General features: G+C 36.6%; 1 protein-coding gene across 8 annotated transcripts in view; it reads right to left on the bottom strand.

The window, feature by feature from the left end:
• The window catches only part of ablim3 (actin binding LIM protein family, member 3), a 58,233-nt gene extending 42,700 nt beyond the window's left edge, over positions 1-15,533 (bottom strand). For 5 of the 8 annotated variants that reach the window (XM_042738360.1, XM_042738362.1, XM_042738363.1 and 2 more), the window contains exons 1-2: positions 14,959-15,533; positions 4,690-4,827 (exon numbers count right to left, since the gene is read on the bottom strand). In XM_042738360.1, coding sequence (XP_042594294.1) covers positions 4,690-4,827; positions 14,959-14,971 — 151 coding nt within the window. In that variant the 5' untranslated portion in view covers positions 14,972-15,533. The remainder of the gene's footprint in view (positions 1-4,689; positions 4,828-14,958) is intronic. The other 3 variants (XM_042738359.1, XM_042738364.1, XM_042738365.1) reach the window with 1 other exon arrangement.
• Positions 15,534-16,581: the final 1,048 nt, after the last annotated feature.

The following is a 16,581-nucleotide window of genomic DNA, read 5'->3' as shown; positions in this document are numbered from 1 at the left end:
AGTTCTATTTTGTCTAAATAAAAAATAAAATTTCAAATCAATCATTTTAAATGCAAATAGTAAATTTAGCCATTCCAACATTATAACGTACAGTATGAAATTACTGATTTTTTACTTTAAGTGAGCATATAATATAAAAGGCACATACAATAAATATTCAATATTGAAAAATACAGATAAAAATTACAACAAAATTGTAATGTAAGAAACATTACCTCAAGTTATCAGGTTTGAAAATCTATACCGTAAGCTGGCGAGTGCTTATTGCAATAGTCACCAGTAACTGTCCATAAAAACACTGGCTGTTTCAGATAAACGTCCTCCCTCTTGGAATTCTGGGCACTACTTTGCCAGTTTGCTCAGAACAATGTCCTTATCATATGCAAAAGAAATGGTGACAGAAAAGAGTTCAAGTGGAACTGTAACTTACAGATAGTTCACTCAGAACTGAAAATTCTGTCATCATTTACTCATCATCTTATATATTTTGAAAAATGCGGGGGTGAGTAAATGATGACGGAATATTCATTTTTCTGTGAACTAACCTGTCTGACACTTTATGGATGGTGCTCATACTTGTGAGTCACCCACTAGAGGCTCAAGTGTAGGTGAGCTGTTCTGGATATTTATTGTTCCATGACATTTCACTCAGACATGCTGTCAAGCATTCAGCTCAAATGACACACACTTCTAGTGAAAAAGCAGCAGATTTGCTTAAAGAAAGACCAGAACATGTTTCTAAGAGAAGATAAAATTATTCAAACATATTCTCTCTTAAAGTAATTATCTTTGCAATTGTCATACTGTCTACTCAATTAATTAGCTGTGTTTAATGGATTTAAATAGCAAGTGGCCACTAACTGAAAATTATTCATTTAAACCCATGAAAATTCAATTATAGCCCGTAAATATATTTAAGACCCTAAGTCTGCTGCATATACGGATTTATGAAGGTTTATGGATGATAATTTAGTAATGTACAAGTAATTTTACTGAAGCAACACATGCCATTTGAAAAATGCTAGCCTAAATTTGACAGTAAATTATTTGACGACAACACCATCTACAAGTCCTTCAACAAACTTACAGCGAATGATAAACATTTAAATGTCACTGCTTTAAAAGTATACTTGTGCTACCCGTTTTTATAAGTATCACTTATTTTAATATTATGTTATGTAATGCAATGACATTCATACCATTTATAAATGCTGTCCAAATACATTCTGGGGCCACTGTATGTCTCTATTATATCAATAGTTGCAAAGCTTTGTTCATTATCTCTTTGCATTCATGTAAGTGAGAGAAGAGCAGACTAGAAAGCTTGTAAGGAGTCAGGAGGTCAGGACAAGTGTGTGACTTCCATTCCCTGCTGGAAGCTGTTAGACTCCAGTCTGACTTTTATTTGAAATGGGGAAATAAATGCACAACCAAATAGAGATTTAATGAGTTTTCTGTGCCTGCACATCTAACGAGATGCCCACAATAGTAATGCAGAAACAAATAAAATTTGCCCTTGCATGAACGTATGTGCATGCATGAATGTGCATGTGTGTGTTTGAGAGGGTGTGCGTACACAATAGGATGAAAAAAAGCAAAAGAATAAACCTCCAGAATTGTTGCAAAAGCTGCCTCACTGTCTACATAGGCAGAATAGGCATTTTAAGGTGGCGTCCTAACAAAACCTAATTTAAAACACTATATAGGCAGCAACTCACCACAAACAGCACTCTGCGTGGGAGACTCAACCCACAATTAAATCCAATAGAGTTAGCATGTTGCTAAGCTAATGGTGCAGCACTCTAGTATGAAAATGCAAAACATACACAAATAATGGGCAAAAATATCCATTTAATAACACTACCTGCATTTACATGGACCCCTACTAATTTGATCGTAATAGGACTAGAAGCACAATCAGCATAAAAAAGTCACATGTAAACACGTCAGTCGGATTGAATTGGTTCATGTGCTGGTCATCGCCTAATTAGAACCCGAAGTAGATATATATTACGTGTGCTTTTTAAAACAGCATGCGACAACAGCGGGAAACTCTGTATATTCATGCAGTGTGCATGTCAAAAGAGTAAATCCGATCAGAAGCTTGTGACATATAAATGCGAATATCAACCCGATCAATTTATTTAGCATTCATGTAAACACTATGTTCGGATTCGTCAATCAGAATGAATTCATTCCGATGGAAGCAAAAAGTGTCCATGTAAACACACCTACTGACTTATTTTTATCAGTGTTTATTTCTCCCACTTTGTCCACCATCTTAGAATTATTTTTCACCGATTAACTTTTCTACATGCAATTCTGCCTTAATATTAGGTCAAAATGATTATAATATTTAAAGCAGTCTTGGCATCAGTAGCATGTCCAAAATAGCTTAAAATGCTGTCTATGAAGGCAATTCACTAGGTTTTTTTGAATGGAGCTTATGACAGTTTATGTTTGACTGTGGACATGTGTTTGCATACACACAAAGTGAATACCTCTAATACCCCTGGCTGCCTCCACTTTACACAAACTAACCATCAGTGTGTCCTTGGAAACAGCTGATTCTCTCATACCTGTGTGTACAGCATACGCCTCTTTTCATGGCCAAAGCCTGTGTAAACTCCCCCTGAAATTGTCTCCACTGCCTCAGCTTCAGCTGTATCTACATGACCTTGGCCCACATGTTTCTTCCTGTGTGCTCAAGTGCTTGCTGTTTCAATTAACTAGACTATAATTCCAAAGGCATAGTCTTTTCTTCATCTCCTCCTGTTTGTAAAGGCACGTCGTCAAGTAAAGCCAACCAATGTAATCTACTTGATTGTAGCCCAAACCAAACAGTTCTATTACTCAACTATTGATTTTACAATGGTTTCCAAGTCAGTCATGCATTCCAACAGCCAAAGCACACATCTTGCATGCCTTTTGAAATAAAAGCACAACTCAGATCAATAAACCAAGGCTCATTGGAAAAACATACCTTTTTTTTGTAAAACAAACAAACAAAAAACCTACTTGTAAATAATGAAATGAACACTAGTGATATTAAAAACACCAGCAACTTTTTGTCAACTCACTATTAACACTCTGTCAGCCCACTAATATAATATTTACTGCATTTTATGATGTTGATATCAAAAAAAAATGAATTTTATTGTTTTTATATAAAAAAATAAATATTTTATTTTTTTCTCCGCTTTTTTATAAAGCCACTGCCAGCATTTTTGATGTTTTAAGCGTTGTCTCTTAATTGATGAGATATGTAGCAATATTTTGTATAAATCGATCACAACCTGACGCATGTTTCCATTGAACCTGTATTGAATCACATGCAAACTCAGTAAACAAGCAATAACATTACGATCATACAAATCAACTAAGTTTTTAGCTTCAACAAAAGGGCTGATAGCAGAATGTCATGTGTTTACGAACACCGGCAACTGCGACTCCAACATGGCCCCTCTGACCTGTGACAGCACATGCTGAGTGAGCTGGGATTCCTGTGAAACACCCCACAAATGTTGCCCCTTTATCCAATTAACTGGGCCTCAAAGCCCCACAGCTCATCAGCACACTCAGTTCTCCCATCCAAACAAAAGTCACAGCACGCACAGAAGCCGAGCTGTCAGTCACAGAACTGTAAACAAACCACCGCAACAACGAAACAGCAACGATGCTGGAGATATGAGCTGTCGAAGCTTCCTACACATACAGCGCACAGCTAACACACACACAACAATATATAGTGCGAATCGTGAGATAAGGTGTGGGGTTGAGTAAGAGGTGAAATACATTATTGCTCAAGGCAATTTTATGGAAGATAAGGGCAGCACTCGGAGAGTGGGCGACTTTGATAGAGAGAGGAAGCAAAGGGGAAAAAGGACTGTTATTGTTGAGTAACTTCATGTGCTCCAAGGCAACTCGTGATGTCATAATGGAGGGAGGGAAACTGCCATTCTCTTTCAATCGCTCCCGCCTCGTCTCTCCATCTATGAGTCCCCCCCCCAAACTATGCCCTAGGGTTTGCTGTGGGGGGCTGCTATTGGCTGTCGGTTTGATAGTGTAGCTGAGAATAACCACCAACCAGAGGCAGGGTGCCCCTCCACACAGTTTCCACAGCAACCCCTTAAATGCAACGCAGGGACCATGTGGCAACACCAGTTTGAGTGTAAGCAGGTAAAAGTAGCACAAATGCAATCTTCATTTAACCGCAAATGAGCCCATCTCTCAAGGGTTTTGCTCCCACATTTTTAATCTAACATAATCTAAAGGTGACGGTACCTGGTCACATCATATCCACATTCGTTATTCATTTTAATTGCTTGATGTCACTAATGTCACTGATAATTGAGGGCAGTGCCATGGGGCATCACTGAGCTTGACAATGTATGGCCAGAGGATTTCATTACGCAACAGGTCCCTACTTCAGACAGCCCCAGAAGCACAGCCAGCATCATTAAATCAGAAATCCACTGCTTCTAACCACTCATGGCAAACTGCTATTAGGTCAGAGGCAGAGAGCTCTGCTTTAGTTCTTAATGAAGTGCCATTACTGAACGGAATCTATTGGAAATTGTATATCTGACACAAATCCAAGGCAGTATGCAAGCTTTTCCCATAATTAAAAGATGGTTCTGAGAGGTCACAGAGTTTAGAATGCATTGCATATGGGCAAAAGACTCTTACCTTGGCAGGTGAAGCATTTGATGTGGAAGTGGACATGCTGAACTCGTACCACCTCTCCTTTGCACACCTCCCGGCAGCGAAAGCAGTGGATTGGTCCAGAGCTCCGTTCATTGCTGCATGAGCTTTGCTGATAGGGTACTATTAGGAAAAAGACAAACGTAACAAACGTTACATCATATATCGGCAGTGTTGGGCTTAATACTCAACAAAATGTTATATATTACTCATTACTAGTTAGTCCTTTCAAATATTATTACTTTACTTATTACTACCAGCCAGCAGTAATTAGTTATACTACTAGTTTCCAGGGAAAGTAGTATTATTAATGTAATGCATGATTAGTAACTAGTTAACACTGTTTATTTGATAGTTAATGTTTGTTTATTTTAGATTTTTCTTTTTCATTTTTTGGTATTGGATTTTTCTTTGTCAATTTTTTGTTGTTAACTAAAAGCAAAAAGTAATGCATCATTAGTAACTAGTTTCGTTAATTGAAATAAAATATTGTTAACTAAAAGCAAAAAAAAAATTAATTAATTTAACTTTAAACAATCAAATTTTACAAAGGTTTCCTTTATTATTCTTTCTTTATTAAACATTTTAGATGTATAACTTTTTCAGCAGAGCCCGGGATCTGCTTTATTTTATACTTATATATGCTTATATATATTAAAAAAAACAAGGGGGTTACAAATCTTTCCTGAGCTACTAACTGAAAATAAGATTCTACTGAGAATTACTAAAACTAAAACTGAAATGCAAATAGTGTAAATCTAAATAATCAAAGCTCAACTAAAGCTCAAACTAAAATTAAAATGAATAAATAAAACTGAAAATATAAATACAAAATGTTGTTCAAATTATTATTAGTAGTAATTAATAATAATAGCAATAATAAATATTATTATTAACATTATATTAATAATAATTTATAAAAGTGCATAAATAATACTAATACTGAACATATACTGTATCTGCAGATATTTGGATATTTAATTGTGCATGTTCATTTCCATTTTTTATTCTCCCCTGTATACTTTCCTCTGAAATCATCTAATTTTCACTTTATCTTAAAAAAATTAATTATTTAATAGCATATTTATTGATTTTGTAATTTTATAACACTGTTAAAATCTCAAAATGTCTCAAATTGAATATCCATTTTTCGTAATGTATTAAAATGTTTTGATGCCTACACTGACTGACTGAGTTTTAATTCAGAGAAAAATATTTATGTCTTATTTTTAAATGGTCTCTAAAAAAAAGACCATTTCGCTAAAACTAGGTAGTCATGTTTTAATATCAGCCATAACACAAAAATAATTATAGTCTTATCAGCCAGAATTTCAATATTGGTCGTGTTTGTCTCGCGTGTTAAGGCAAAAGTGATTTATTTTGGACTGTGAAACCAAAAATGCCCTCTGCACTGTATTTTTTGTACCTGTTCTACAGCTGTGAGTTCTGCGCAAGTCATTATAATGGGCCTGAGGGTTACCTAAATAATTTCCTTCGCTCTCTCTTTCTGTGTATTGATGGCTGGAGGTTTTGTGCTGATTGCCCTCCTATTAAAGATGCATAACAGGCGTTCAAACACTCAGCCAGTGAATAAATCAATTACTGTGCAATCACTGTAGCAAGTGCTGCTCTCACTTTAGTCTAAACGGATTTAACTGGGGGAAAATGTTAAAAACTGCAAGGGCACATGCCCTACCCTAAACTCCATTGTCTAAGCTACAATGCTGGCAGCAGGGCAGAACTGCCGGGCCTGCGATCAGATTCTTCAGCAACATGTTCCCACAGCTCCCTCCGAAGCAGAGCCCGGAGACAACCAGGAACACACATTAAAATAGTGTCCGGCCTGGTAGAGCATACTGGGAACTAGGTTTGCATGATGGAAATGTAATCAGCGAGCACAATGTATTATGCCAGGAAGTGATACTGATCAGTGCAGCAAATATCCTTATTTTTCAACAATAAATCATTATTATGAAGTGCGTTCACCTCAGCCTGAATTTTTAGCGATGCACCAATATTAAAATTCTGCCTAACACATATAATCCAGTGAATATTTTCATGTTACAGCAGATAACCAATAAATTGCAGTTGAAATGTGATACTATTTGGATATTTGTGATACTATTCAAAATACATTTACAATAAAACAATAACAACTAAAATCAATAATTTTAAATGCAAGTGAAATTATAACAGTGAGCAGAATATGAAAAATTCATTTTGAGATTTGCTAGGTGTTTAAATAATAAATAATACTGTAAAAACATTACTGAAATATCTATGCAATAAACACTTACATACTGAAATGCCAGTCAAGTATCCGAGGGCTGAAAACAATATTTTGTACTAAAAGCTACTGAATTTCAATATTATTTGGTTAAAATAAATGAAAAACAAAACAATAACTCAAATCTATCATTTTAGGGGCTACAAGTGAAATTAGGCATCAAAACATAATGAACCGAATACAAAAAAGAAAATAATAATAATATTGAGAGCTGAAAATAACATTTTTCAATTCAACAAACAATGACTTGTACTAGAAGATCACTTCACATATTGTCATTCTATTGGAATAGAGAGTTTCATTGACTTTTCTTCATCCACAGCTCAAGAACAATGATCCATTAATGCTGTTATGCCTCCTCCAGTGCCTAAATCTCACACTGGTAATATTGTAAGCACTTATTCCTTTGGCAGAGCGTCACGCTCCCTGGCCGACTTCCAGAGCTGTTTTCTGAATTTTGTGTGTGGCCCTCAGTTCTGCGAGATGCTCTGAGCCCACAGTCTTTTGTCGAGTACAGTACAGTCGTGATGTTGTTAAAAACAGATAACAGTCACACAAGAGAAAATACGAGACGTTTGGTAGTATCACAAAACCAGGAGCATTTATGGTAATGTGTGAGAGCTAATGTGTGAGAGCTACTTCCCCCAAAGCTTTGCTTTTCTTTGTACCTCAAAGCGGCCCATAAGCTTTCACATACAATAATGCTCAAATAAACAGAGATGACAGTTCAAAAGAGAATAAACTGCATACCGTTAAAAGACAATACGTCTTTCAGGCATCACTCATCTGTCATTTAAGGGTGTCGCTGTGCTAAAGGAGGGTGGGTGTGTAATCCCTGCTATATCACATGCACTGAGATCATGGGAGGACATGCACACAGGATTGAAGTTTTTAATGGCACCTACATTAGATACCTTATGATACCACTCATGTTTAGTGGAAAATATTACTATAATGGAAGCTAAAATCAAGATTCAAGTAATTTTTAAAAAGAAAACATCTATTATTAATAAAGACTTGACAGTCTTCACAATTCAAATAAAAACAACAAGATCCCCAAACCCCAAAATAGGTCACTCTGAATTTTCTTACATTTTCAATAGTTTAAACATGTGTTGCCACAAATTCCTCTCGGTTTGCACACACACACACACACACACACACACACACACACACACACACACACACACACACACACACACACAAGCCTCAGTTATAAAAATGAATTAAATGAAATGCTCGATATACAAAAAAGAGAAGAGAGAGAGAGAGAGAGAGAGAGAGAGAGAGAGATTCAGAGAGGCCTAGTTCTTCAGGGAAACTTCAGAGCACTAATGTTAAGCAATATATAGCAAAAGACTGGTAACATCCGGCCCAAGGTGTAAGGTAATAACCACAGGACCTAAGGGGCCGCTGCTCTTTCTGCCCTCAGCAGAGGAGCCTCCTGCGGATTATAGTCACACAGGATTGTGGGAGAGTGGAGTTGACAAGGCTGCTCTCAATTCCTCCATAGCCAGGCAGAAGAGAGGTGTAAACAAGAGCCTGTGGCCAGAGTCCACTTATCCTTCATAGTAATAAGCACTGGGTGAAGACCTTTAAATCCAGTGCTAGAAATAATGACTAAGTAACACTCCTGCTTCCATAACAGAGTCAGAACACTTACTTGCAACAAGAATAATACTGACCAGTACAAGAAAAAATATGTTTTTGGTGGTTGTTAACAGCATGGTACTTGAATGTTTAAATAATGTGTGTCATTACTTGCTCAGTACAATCAGATTTAGCATATCTAAAACCATATACAATTGGATTAACTGTATTTACTTTAAACTTGTGGCTGAAATATCTTATCAATATATTTTATCAATGTTAAAAACATGCTGTTTAATATTTTGGTGGAAACCATGGTTTTTGTTTTTTGGTTATTTTTTTCATTGTTATTTGTTGAACAGAAATACAAAGGACTTATTTATATATACATACATATATATACATACATATATATATATGTGTGTGTGTGTGTGTGTGTGTGTGTGTGTGTAAAAGTCTTTCCTGTCACTTTTGATTTAATGCTGAATAAAATAATTAAATTATTTAAAAAACTTTAAACTTTTAAATGCTAAAAAATTAATATTAACTCATTTATTGCTTTTCATTACTTTTAATTAGGGATGCACCAAAATAAAAATTAGCTGAAACCGAATATTCTAGGATGCACTTTGCTGAAAACTAAACCAAAAATGCTTTTAAATAATTACTTATTATTTTAATGATTTCTGAATAAGATTTTCATATAAACAAACTTTTAATGATTTAATGATACTGAATTAAAAAACACAAGACAGTAAAATAGTCACACTTTTATGGAAAGTAAAACAATAAAATTGGAGAGAAAAATGATTAATATTAATATCAATCTATTATTTTTATTCAGTTCGATGCAAATCAAATTTAACTGATTTTTTTTTTTGCTTTTCTGGTGAGCATGTTTTTTCAGCTGTTTTTCTGTATCTGCCAAAAACCGAAAATGCTATTTTCGGCCGCCAAAATTTCGGTGCATGCCTACTTTTAATCAAACCAACGTTGCTGTAATGACAGTAGCTGAACTGACCGTCAGATAAATGATCACTCAAATAAGCCAAACCCAAGGTAAGAGAATGATGTTTTCGGACTCCGGCCTTCGATCTGCTCTTAGGGTTACTAATGATTTGAGATTTCAACTAAGTTTAGAGAAATTTGTTGGTTCAGGGTCATCTGATGAACATCCCTAGTGTCACTCTATGAATTATATACCTTTATATTATTAACAATAACTAAGAATCAGATGGATTTTAGCATTTCTCATTGAGCTGGAAGACAGTACTAGGATGTTAAACCAAAGATATAAGCTTGGTCCACTAACAGAGCCTGCCAAAATCACTCTGATTTATAGGAAACAGGAGACTATATAGAAGATAAATAACACAGAGGAGAACAAAATCTACTTAAGAAAATGCCATCCTTACCAGTTTAGAGAATATAAATGCTGAGTAATGACCAAGAGATCATGCTGAAGTAGTTATTAAAACTATTCCCCTCTATGCAAATATGTTTGTCAAAGCTGTGTCTTAATTAAGTAGCAGTTTATTGTACGTTGTTATAATAGCAAGAAGCCACAATCCAATTACAGAAGCACATCTAGACACTACAAGTAGTACTATTTCTTTGTAAAACATTTTCTATAGCACATGCCCTGCAGTTATTGTACTGGAATAAGATTGAAAAGCCACTCTATGTCCATCTACTGGCTTTCATATCTATGTGGTTCCACAGAAAGAACTCCATCAAAGATATTACCCCGTATATGCAAGCCAGGGGAAATTTATGGAGAATTAAATCTTTAGAAAGGATCTGTAGGAATTTCAATGCTGACAAGTGTTAGCATGCTGGTGCTTCTCTTTTGTTCCCAGTGCTGCTAAATCATACTGGTGGGTTACAGGAATGACAAATGGGTGCTGATGCTGGGCCGGACTGTGCTCCAGATGGGATGAGAGTGTGTTTACGGTGCCATAGTGGGTCTACGTCTGCTGACACACTAGCTCAGATCAAATCAACTCCCAGGTAGAGCGCATGCATTATGTAGATAGATGCTATAGAGTAACATCAAGGCAGATGCATAGTGCATAATATTTAATCTAGGAAGCCACCATTATAACTTGAGGGGGGCCGTTTTTACACTTACACTCTTAAAAATAAAGGTGCTCCAAAAGGTTCTTAAAGTGATGCCATAGGATAACCATTTTTGGTCCCACAAAAAAACCATTCAGTCAAAGGTTCTTTAAAGAACCATTCAGTCAAAACCATCTCTTTCTTACCTTTTTATAATCTGAAGAACCTTCTTTCGCCACAAAGAACCTTTTGGCCCCATTTACACTGCATGGTTCAAGTGACCCAATTCGATTTTTTTCCTCTCATGTGGCACAGATCGGATATGACCGGTGAACGTGTAAGCAGGAAAAAGATGGGTGGATTCCGATTTTCTCACATCGGATTCAGGCCTCATTCATATGTGGTAATAAATCGGATATGAATCGGATACGTGCATTTGCGTGTGCCATGTAAGCAGACAAATCGGATATTCCCCAGTAAATGCGAGTCGTACGTCATTAAAAAAGTGACGTCAACTCAGGTGGACGCCACCAACTGAGATCACATGACTTATTATAGGAGTGATAGAGGACGAAGGATACACACAGTGGAGCAATGCGGAGGTTTCATGTCTTTTAAGTCTTTGGGGCGAAGAGACAGTGCAGGCAAAAATGCAGGGTTGTTACAGAAATAAATACGTGCGAAGACATTTCACTAGATATAGGGAGGCACGGTTTAAAGCGCTTTTTTCTCCGCCGTACGAGAGACCAATGTTTTGCTGATTTTTTTTTTGTTTTTTTTTGTTGACTTTTCAATATTATGGAAAGCAAAACACTGTATAATTTTATTTGCATCTGCATCCATTGTATTTCGTGCTGTTTTACTTCCTTTTCCGAGTCAGAACGTCTACGTTTGGTAGTTTCAGCAGTGTATAGTGTAAATGCAAAAATCGGATACGGGTCACTTTTAAAAGATGATGTAAGCGGGTCGTCAAAAAAATCGGATATAGTCAGAAAATCGGATTTGGGCATCAAGACCTGCAGTGTAAATGCAGCCTTTGTTTGGTTTTAGTGAGAAAATAATGTTAAAGGTTCTTTATGGAACCATTTAGACAAAAAGGTTATTCTATGGCATCGTGAAGTGTATAACTATACTTTTTGCAAATTAATCATTAGATTATAAAAGTTTTAGCCACCATGCAAGACCATAATTGAATCGAATGACCTCTATCCACCTATTATTACATCTTTAACACCCCGTGGAGAAAATCAAGTTTTTAACAGTGTCTATGTAATTGAAAGTTTCCATGGAGGGATAGTTCACCCAAAAATGAAAATTCTGTCATTAATTACTCACCCTCATGTTGTTCCAAACACGTAAGACCTTTGGAACACAAATTAAGATATTTTTGATGAAATCTGAGAGCTTTCTGACCCTACATAGACAGCAACACAACTACCGCGTCCGTGGTACTGTCGTGAATTCTGACACCGAAGAGAAGAAATTGTTCAAATAAAGTCATCATTTTTGTTTGCTTTGCACACAAAAAGTATTCTTGTAGCTTCATAAAATGACGGTTGAACAACTGATGTCACATGGACTATTTTAACGATGTCCTTACTGCCTTTCTGGGTCTTGAACATGGTAGTTCCCTTGCTTTCTAGAAAGCTCTCAGATTTCATCAAAAAAATTACTTAATCTGTGTTCAGAAGATGAACAAAGGTCTTACAGGTTTGGAATGACATGACGGTGAGTAATTAATGACAAACTTTTTATTGTTAGTTGACCTATCCCCTTTATGATTCTTCATGGAACATTAGATTCCAAGAAAGAACTGTTATTTTTAAGACTAAAATACTGAGCACACTTTATGTCACTTAATTAATATTCATGAGCCGAACCGAGTAATCATGTGCCCTCTCTACCCACTGTTCAAATCACTCCTGCATATAATTTATAAAGCAATTTTTGTGATTAATAATGGGCTTTGTCATAATGACAGTAAATTATTCCAATGTTTTCTTTTATGAGCACATACCACATAATAAGCTAATTCTATATGATAATAAAATGACAGTTAATTAAAATGATTTTGTTTGTTCCTAATATTGATTCATGCTCATTTCATTAACACAAACTGTCAAAAGAAAAGTGCATTCATTTTACAGAAGTCTAAAAAGGGTGCCGCAGTTGCAGATAACTGTTGTATTGAAAGTGTTGTTGACGAGGTCTGAACATTGAAGGCAAGTTGGGTTCCACCTCATTGCTCTCCACAGGGCTGGCATGACAGGACAGTGGTGACGGAGGCACTTCTGTAAATGTGTGTGCGAGCGTGTGATTGATGTGAGGGATGCTGAGCCGTGAATGCTGACACAGGAAGAGCAGAATAGGATGACTTCAGGAACCTTAGGCTAGACTCACACTCACTTTCACTGGCCAACTGTTATGTCACTTAAATAATATTAATAAGTCAGGCTTATACAATATGTACTCCTGATTTCCTTTTCGAATCTGTCCAACACCGATAATAAACAATCACTATCTATCATTTACTAGACTCTCTAAGGCACAGAAACCCTTGATATTCACTCAGGAGGATCAAACGGAGAACTAAGAGAGAAAGAAAGACAGAAAGCACAGGGAATTGAAAACAGATTGAAAGCGCATTCCTCTACTCAATTGTTTGTCTGTTCTCTCAGTGGTGCAGAAAATAGAGGGCAGGTGATAATGGCAGTTGACCATAAGAAATGTAGGGAGCAGCAAATGAAGAGAGACCAAGTGACCTCAGTGTAATTGCTCAGCATTTTCACTGGCTCAAGGCAATCATGCTCAATGTAGTGTAGAACACGCCATTGTGCACAGCTACCACTCCGTTCAAATGCCATATGTCTGCATGAATGGCTATCAGATCAGTTTGAGGGTTTGTGTCAGTCGTCCAATTTGGTATGGACTTTCTACTAAAAAGAAAAAAGAGAAAAAAAAAAGAGCATATCTGTTTTACAAAGTAAAAATACCTGATTAGCATGTTCTACAAAACACTCCAGGTCTTTTGTGGACTAGGCATGCCTGTTCATTTGTTGGTAGCTCTCCAGCTAGACCTTTTTTGCCATGAGACACAACCTGGCCACTGCACTCATTCCCTTGCCATCTGTCTGCAGCTGAAAACACTCACTTTCCATACGGTAGCACACTGGTAGCAAACCCATCCCCAGCTGACAGGCAAAACGCTTTGAAAGAGTGAACAAGGCAAGCTCAATTGGCTGATGTGACATTGTTTTATCAGAGTGTGCTGGTACTGTGAGCGGTGTGTCCTGAACTAAAGGGAGAATAGTAGGGGGGATTAGTTCAGAGCGTTGGACACATGTGGGCAAAGCTTGTCCATCCGCTCATCAGCTGAGAATGCAATTTAGCAGCTTGCTGCAAGAATGCAAACCATTTCTAATCGCAGAACAGCATGGCATTTGCCAAGTAGGTACAACAAACGGGGAAAAAACAGCTCTGTTGCCCATCGGCTTTGTTCTTAAGGTTCTGCTGAACTTTTCCCATAAAAGGATCATTATGAAAAGCAGCAGTCATGCCCTTGCAACACCAGCTGACTGAAGCACAAGCCTCAAAAGAGAGCTGGTCACCAATATGAGTTTGTCTCTCTCTTTCATTCTCTGTTGATGTTCGTCTTTTCATCTGACAGATTTCTACAGCATGTAATCAGTAATGTTGATTTCATTATTACGACTGGATGAAAGTTGAATGAATGCAACCAAGCGTATCTGACTGGCATTGAACTAGACACCAGGTTTTATACAGGTTTTATATAATTTCTCCACACATTTTTATCTTCAAATGGACATAAGTTTGTCAGAATCATTTTCTACTGCTTTTTGAATTGACAGATTGTGCAATTTATTTAATGACCAAAGTCAGTTTCTACAGAGATTAAAGGAATAAGTCCTCCTTATCAATTCTGAGCACATGAGGCTCATTTGTAACACTGAATAATAACAAAAATAATAGTAACAATAATATTATCAATAATAATAAACTTGTTCTTATTATTATAAATGTCACAAAATTAAATGATTAATATTATACTTATAATAACAAGCAAGCATCATTATTATTATCATCATCATCATCCTAAATACCTGATTCAGTGAGAATGTATTTGGGACAGGTCAGGAGCAAGAGGTCAAACGCTTGAATAAGAAAAATTGCTCTTATTTTACAAGGTCAAGATTTTAGAGTTTACAGTTTATTTATTTTATCTGCTTCGATTATTTCAAACTAGTATTTCATTCATCTTTGCAATTAAACCAAGGTAACAACAGCAAGAATTTACTCACCACTTGTGCTCATGATGCTGAGACAATAATCCAAGAGTAAAATTTAATATACAGACAGCAGCAGTCGCCTATTGTTCCACCGATAATATCCAGTTATTGAGCCGCAGCTTGAAGTCAGAGTCAAACCGTTAGAGTGGGATAGAAACTCGAGGAATAATTAACAAAAATATTAAAGCTCCCAATGTGATTCCCGGATCACAGGAGGGCAGTGATCACTTGGTAATAATGGAAACGGTGGTCTTAAAGTACTGCGCCCCGTGAGTGTAGGGCTGACGACCGGCCTCAAATAAAGCGGAATGTTGCCTAGTCACATTCCATGATCTGCTGCCGTTTCTCGCGTGTAGCCTGAGATAGTGCTGAGCCGCACTCAGTATTGCGTACAGTGGACGAGGCGCTGTCACTGTACTCTCGCGCTCGCATCTATGGAAGCGCTCGCCGGAGTGACGTCAGCGAGCGCGGAGCAGCGTGTTTCCTCACAACACATCAACTCTGCACGCGCGGTCAGCGCTGGAGGAGACAGATTCGTTGATTATAATGGCAGCGCTGTGTTTTTGTCTTGACTTTAGGTGTGAGGTCATGCAGGGGGAAAGTTGAAGGGTAGGGTGGGTTTTTGGCAGATTACGGCATTTACTGTATATAGATGTATAGCGCCCTCTTATGCAGAGTTAGAAAAAACACAGTGTAAATACAGCAGACAGAATTGGCTTCATTTAGGAACCTGCCAACCAAACAAAAGCTTCTTAAAATGACATTAACCCGTTTACAGCCGAATTATGTTCCAGAAATATAAAAACAACCACGCACGCTTTATTTCGACCCATTAAGTACTACAGCCACAAATGATAGACTAATCAATATAAATTCAATAATGTTCTATAAATGTAATATTAATTTTACATAGGCCAAATAAAAATATATGGTGTAGCCAAAACAACTAAATTATAACAAAACAAAACAACAACTGTAGTTTAGATAAATATAATGGTTAGAATTATGCCACATTTTCTGCCTTGTGCTAAGGTCAAAAATATGATTTTAAGGCCAAAAATGAACTAAAGTGTGACATGATGCTCATAGATTCTTTTAGCAGCATATAAACTAATAATACATCATGAATTAGGTGGCACGATTCAGGTCTATAATTTGACACATTAACTGAACAATATTAACCTCATTCTTATAAACCGCTATGGACAATGTGTGTATGAACTGAATCTTTTCTATTGGCAAAAAGGTGGAATTGTTTTTGCCTTTGCCAATGCCTTTTATTTATTATTATTATTTTTTTGAGTCATACAAAACCTTAAAAAACACTACCCTGAAAAATATATCAAAATGTGTTATAAGCAGAAATAAAGACTACATGTTAACGTACTGATTCCTGAGTTTTTTCTTACACTGAATAGTTTTTGAAAGGATTTTTTATTGAAGAACTCTAAAATCAAGTTCGGTGGAGAAAAGCTCTTACCCGGCAATTTCCCATGTATTTTACTCTTAACGTACACTAGTAGTCACTCTTTCATCACTTTACGGTTCAGAGGTTTCTCACATCTCACAAATCAGCCCAGCATTCATTCCTTTGTGAAAGAAAAATACTTTCAGTCTGAATACACTGTAACCCAC

This window comes from Cyprinus carpio, chromosome B14 (genome assembly GCF_018340385.1).
Source record: "Cyprinus carpio isolate SPL01 chromosome B14, ASM1834038v1, whole genome shotgun sequence".
Classification (NCBI taxonomy): Eukaryota; Metazoa; Chordata; class Actinopteri; order Cypriniformes; family Cyprinidae; genus Cyprinus; species Cyprinus carpio.
Note: the sequence above shows the minus strand (reverse complement) of the source record. Positions and strands in the feature narration are given on the sequence as shown.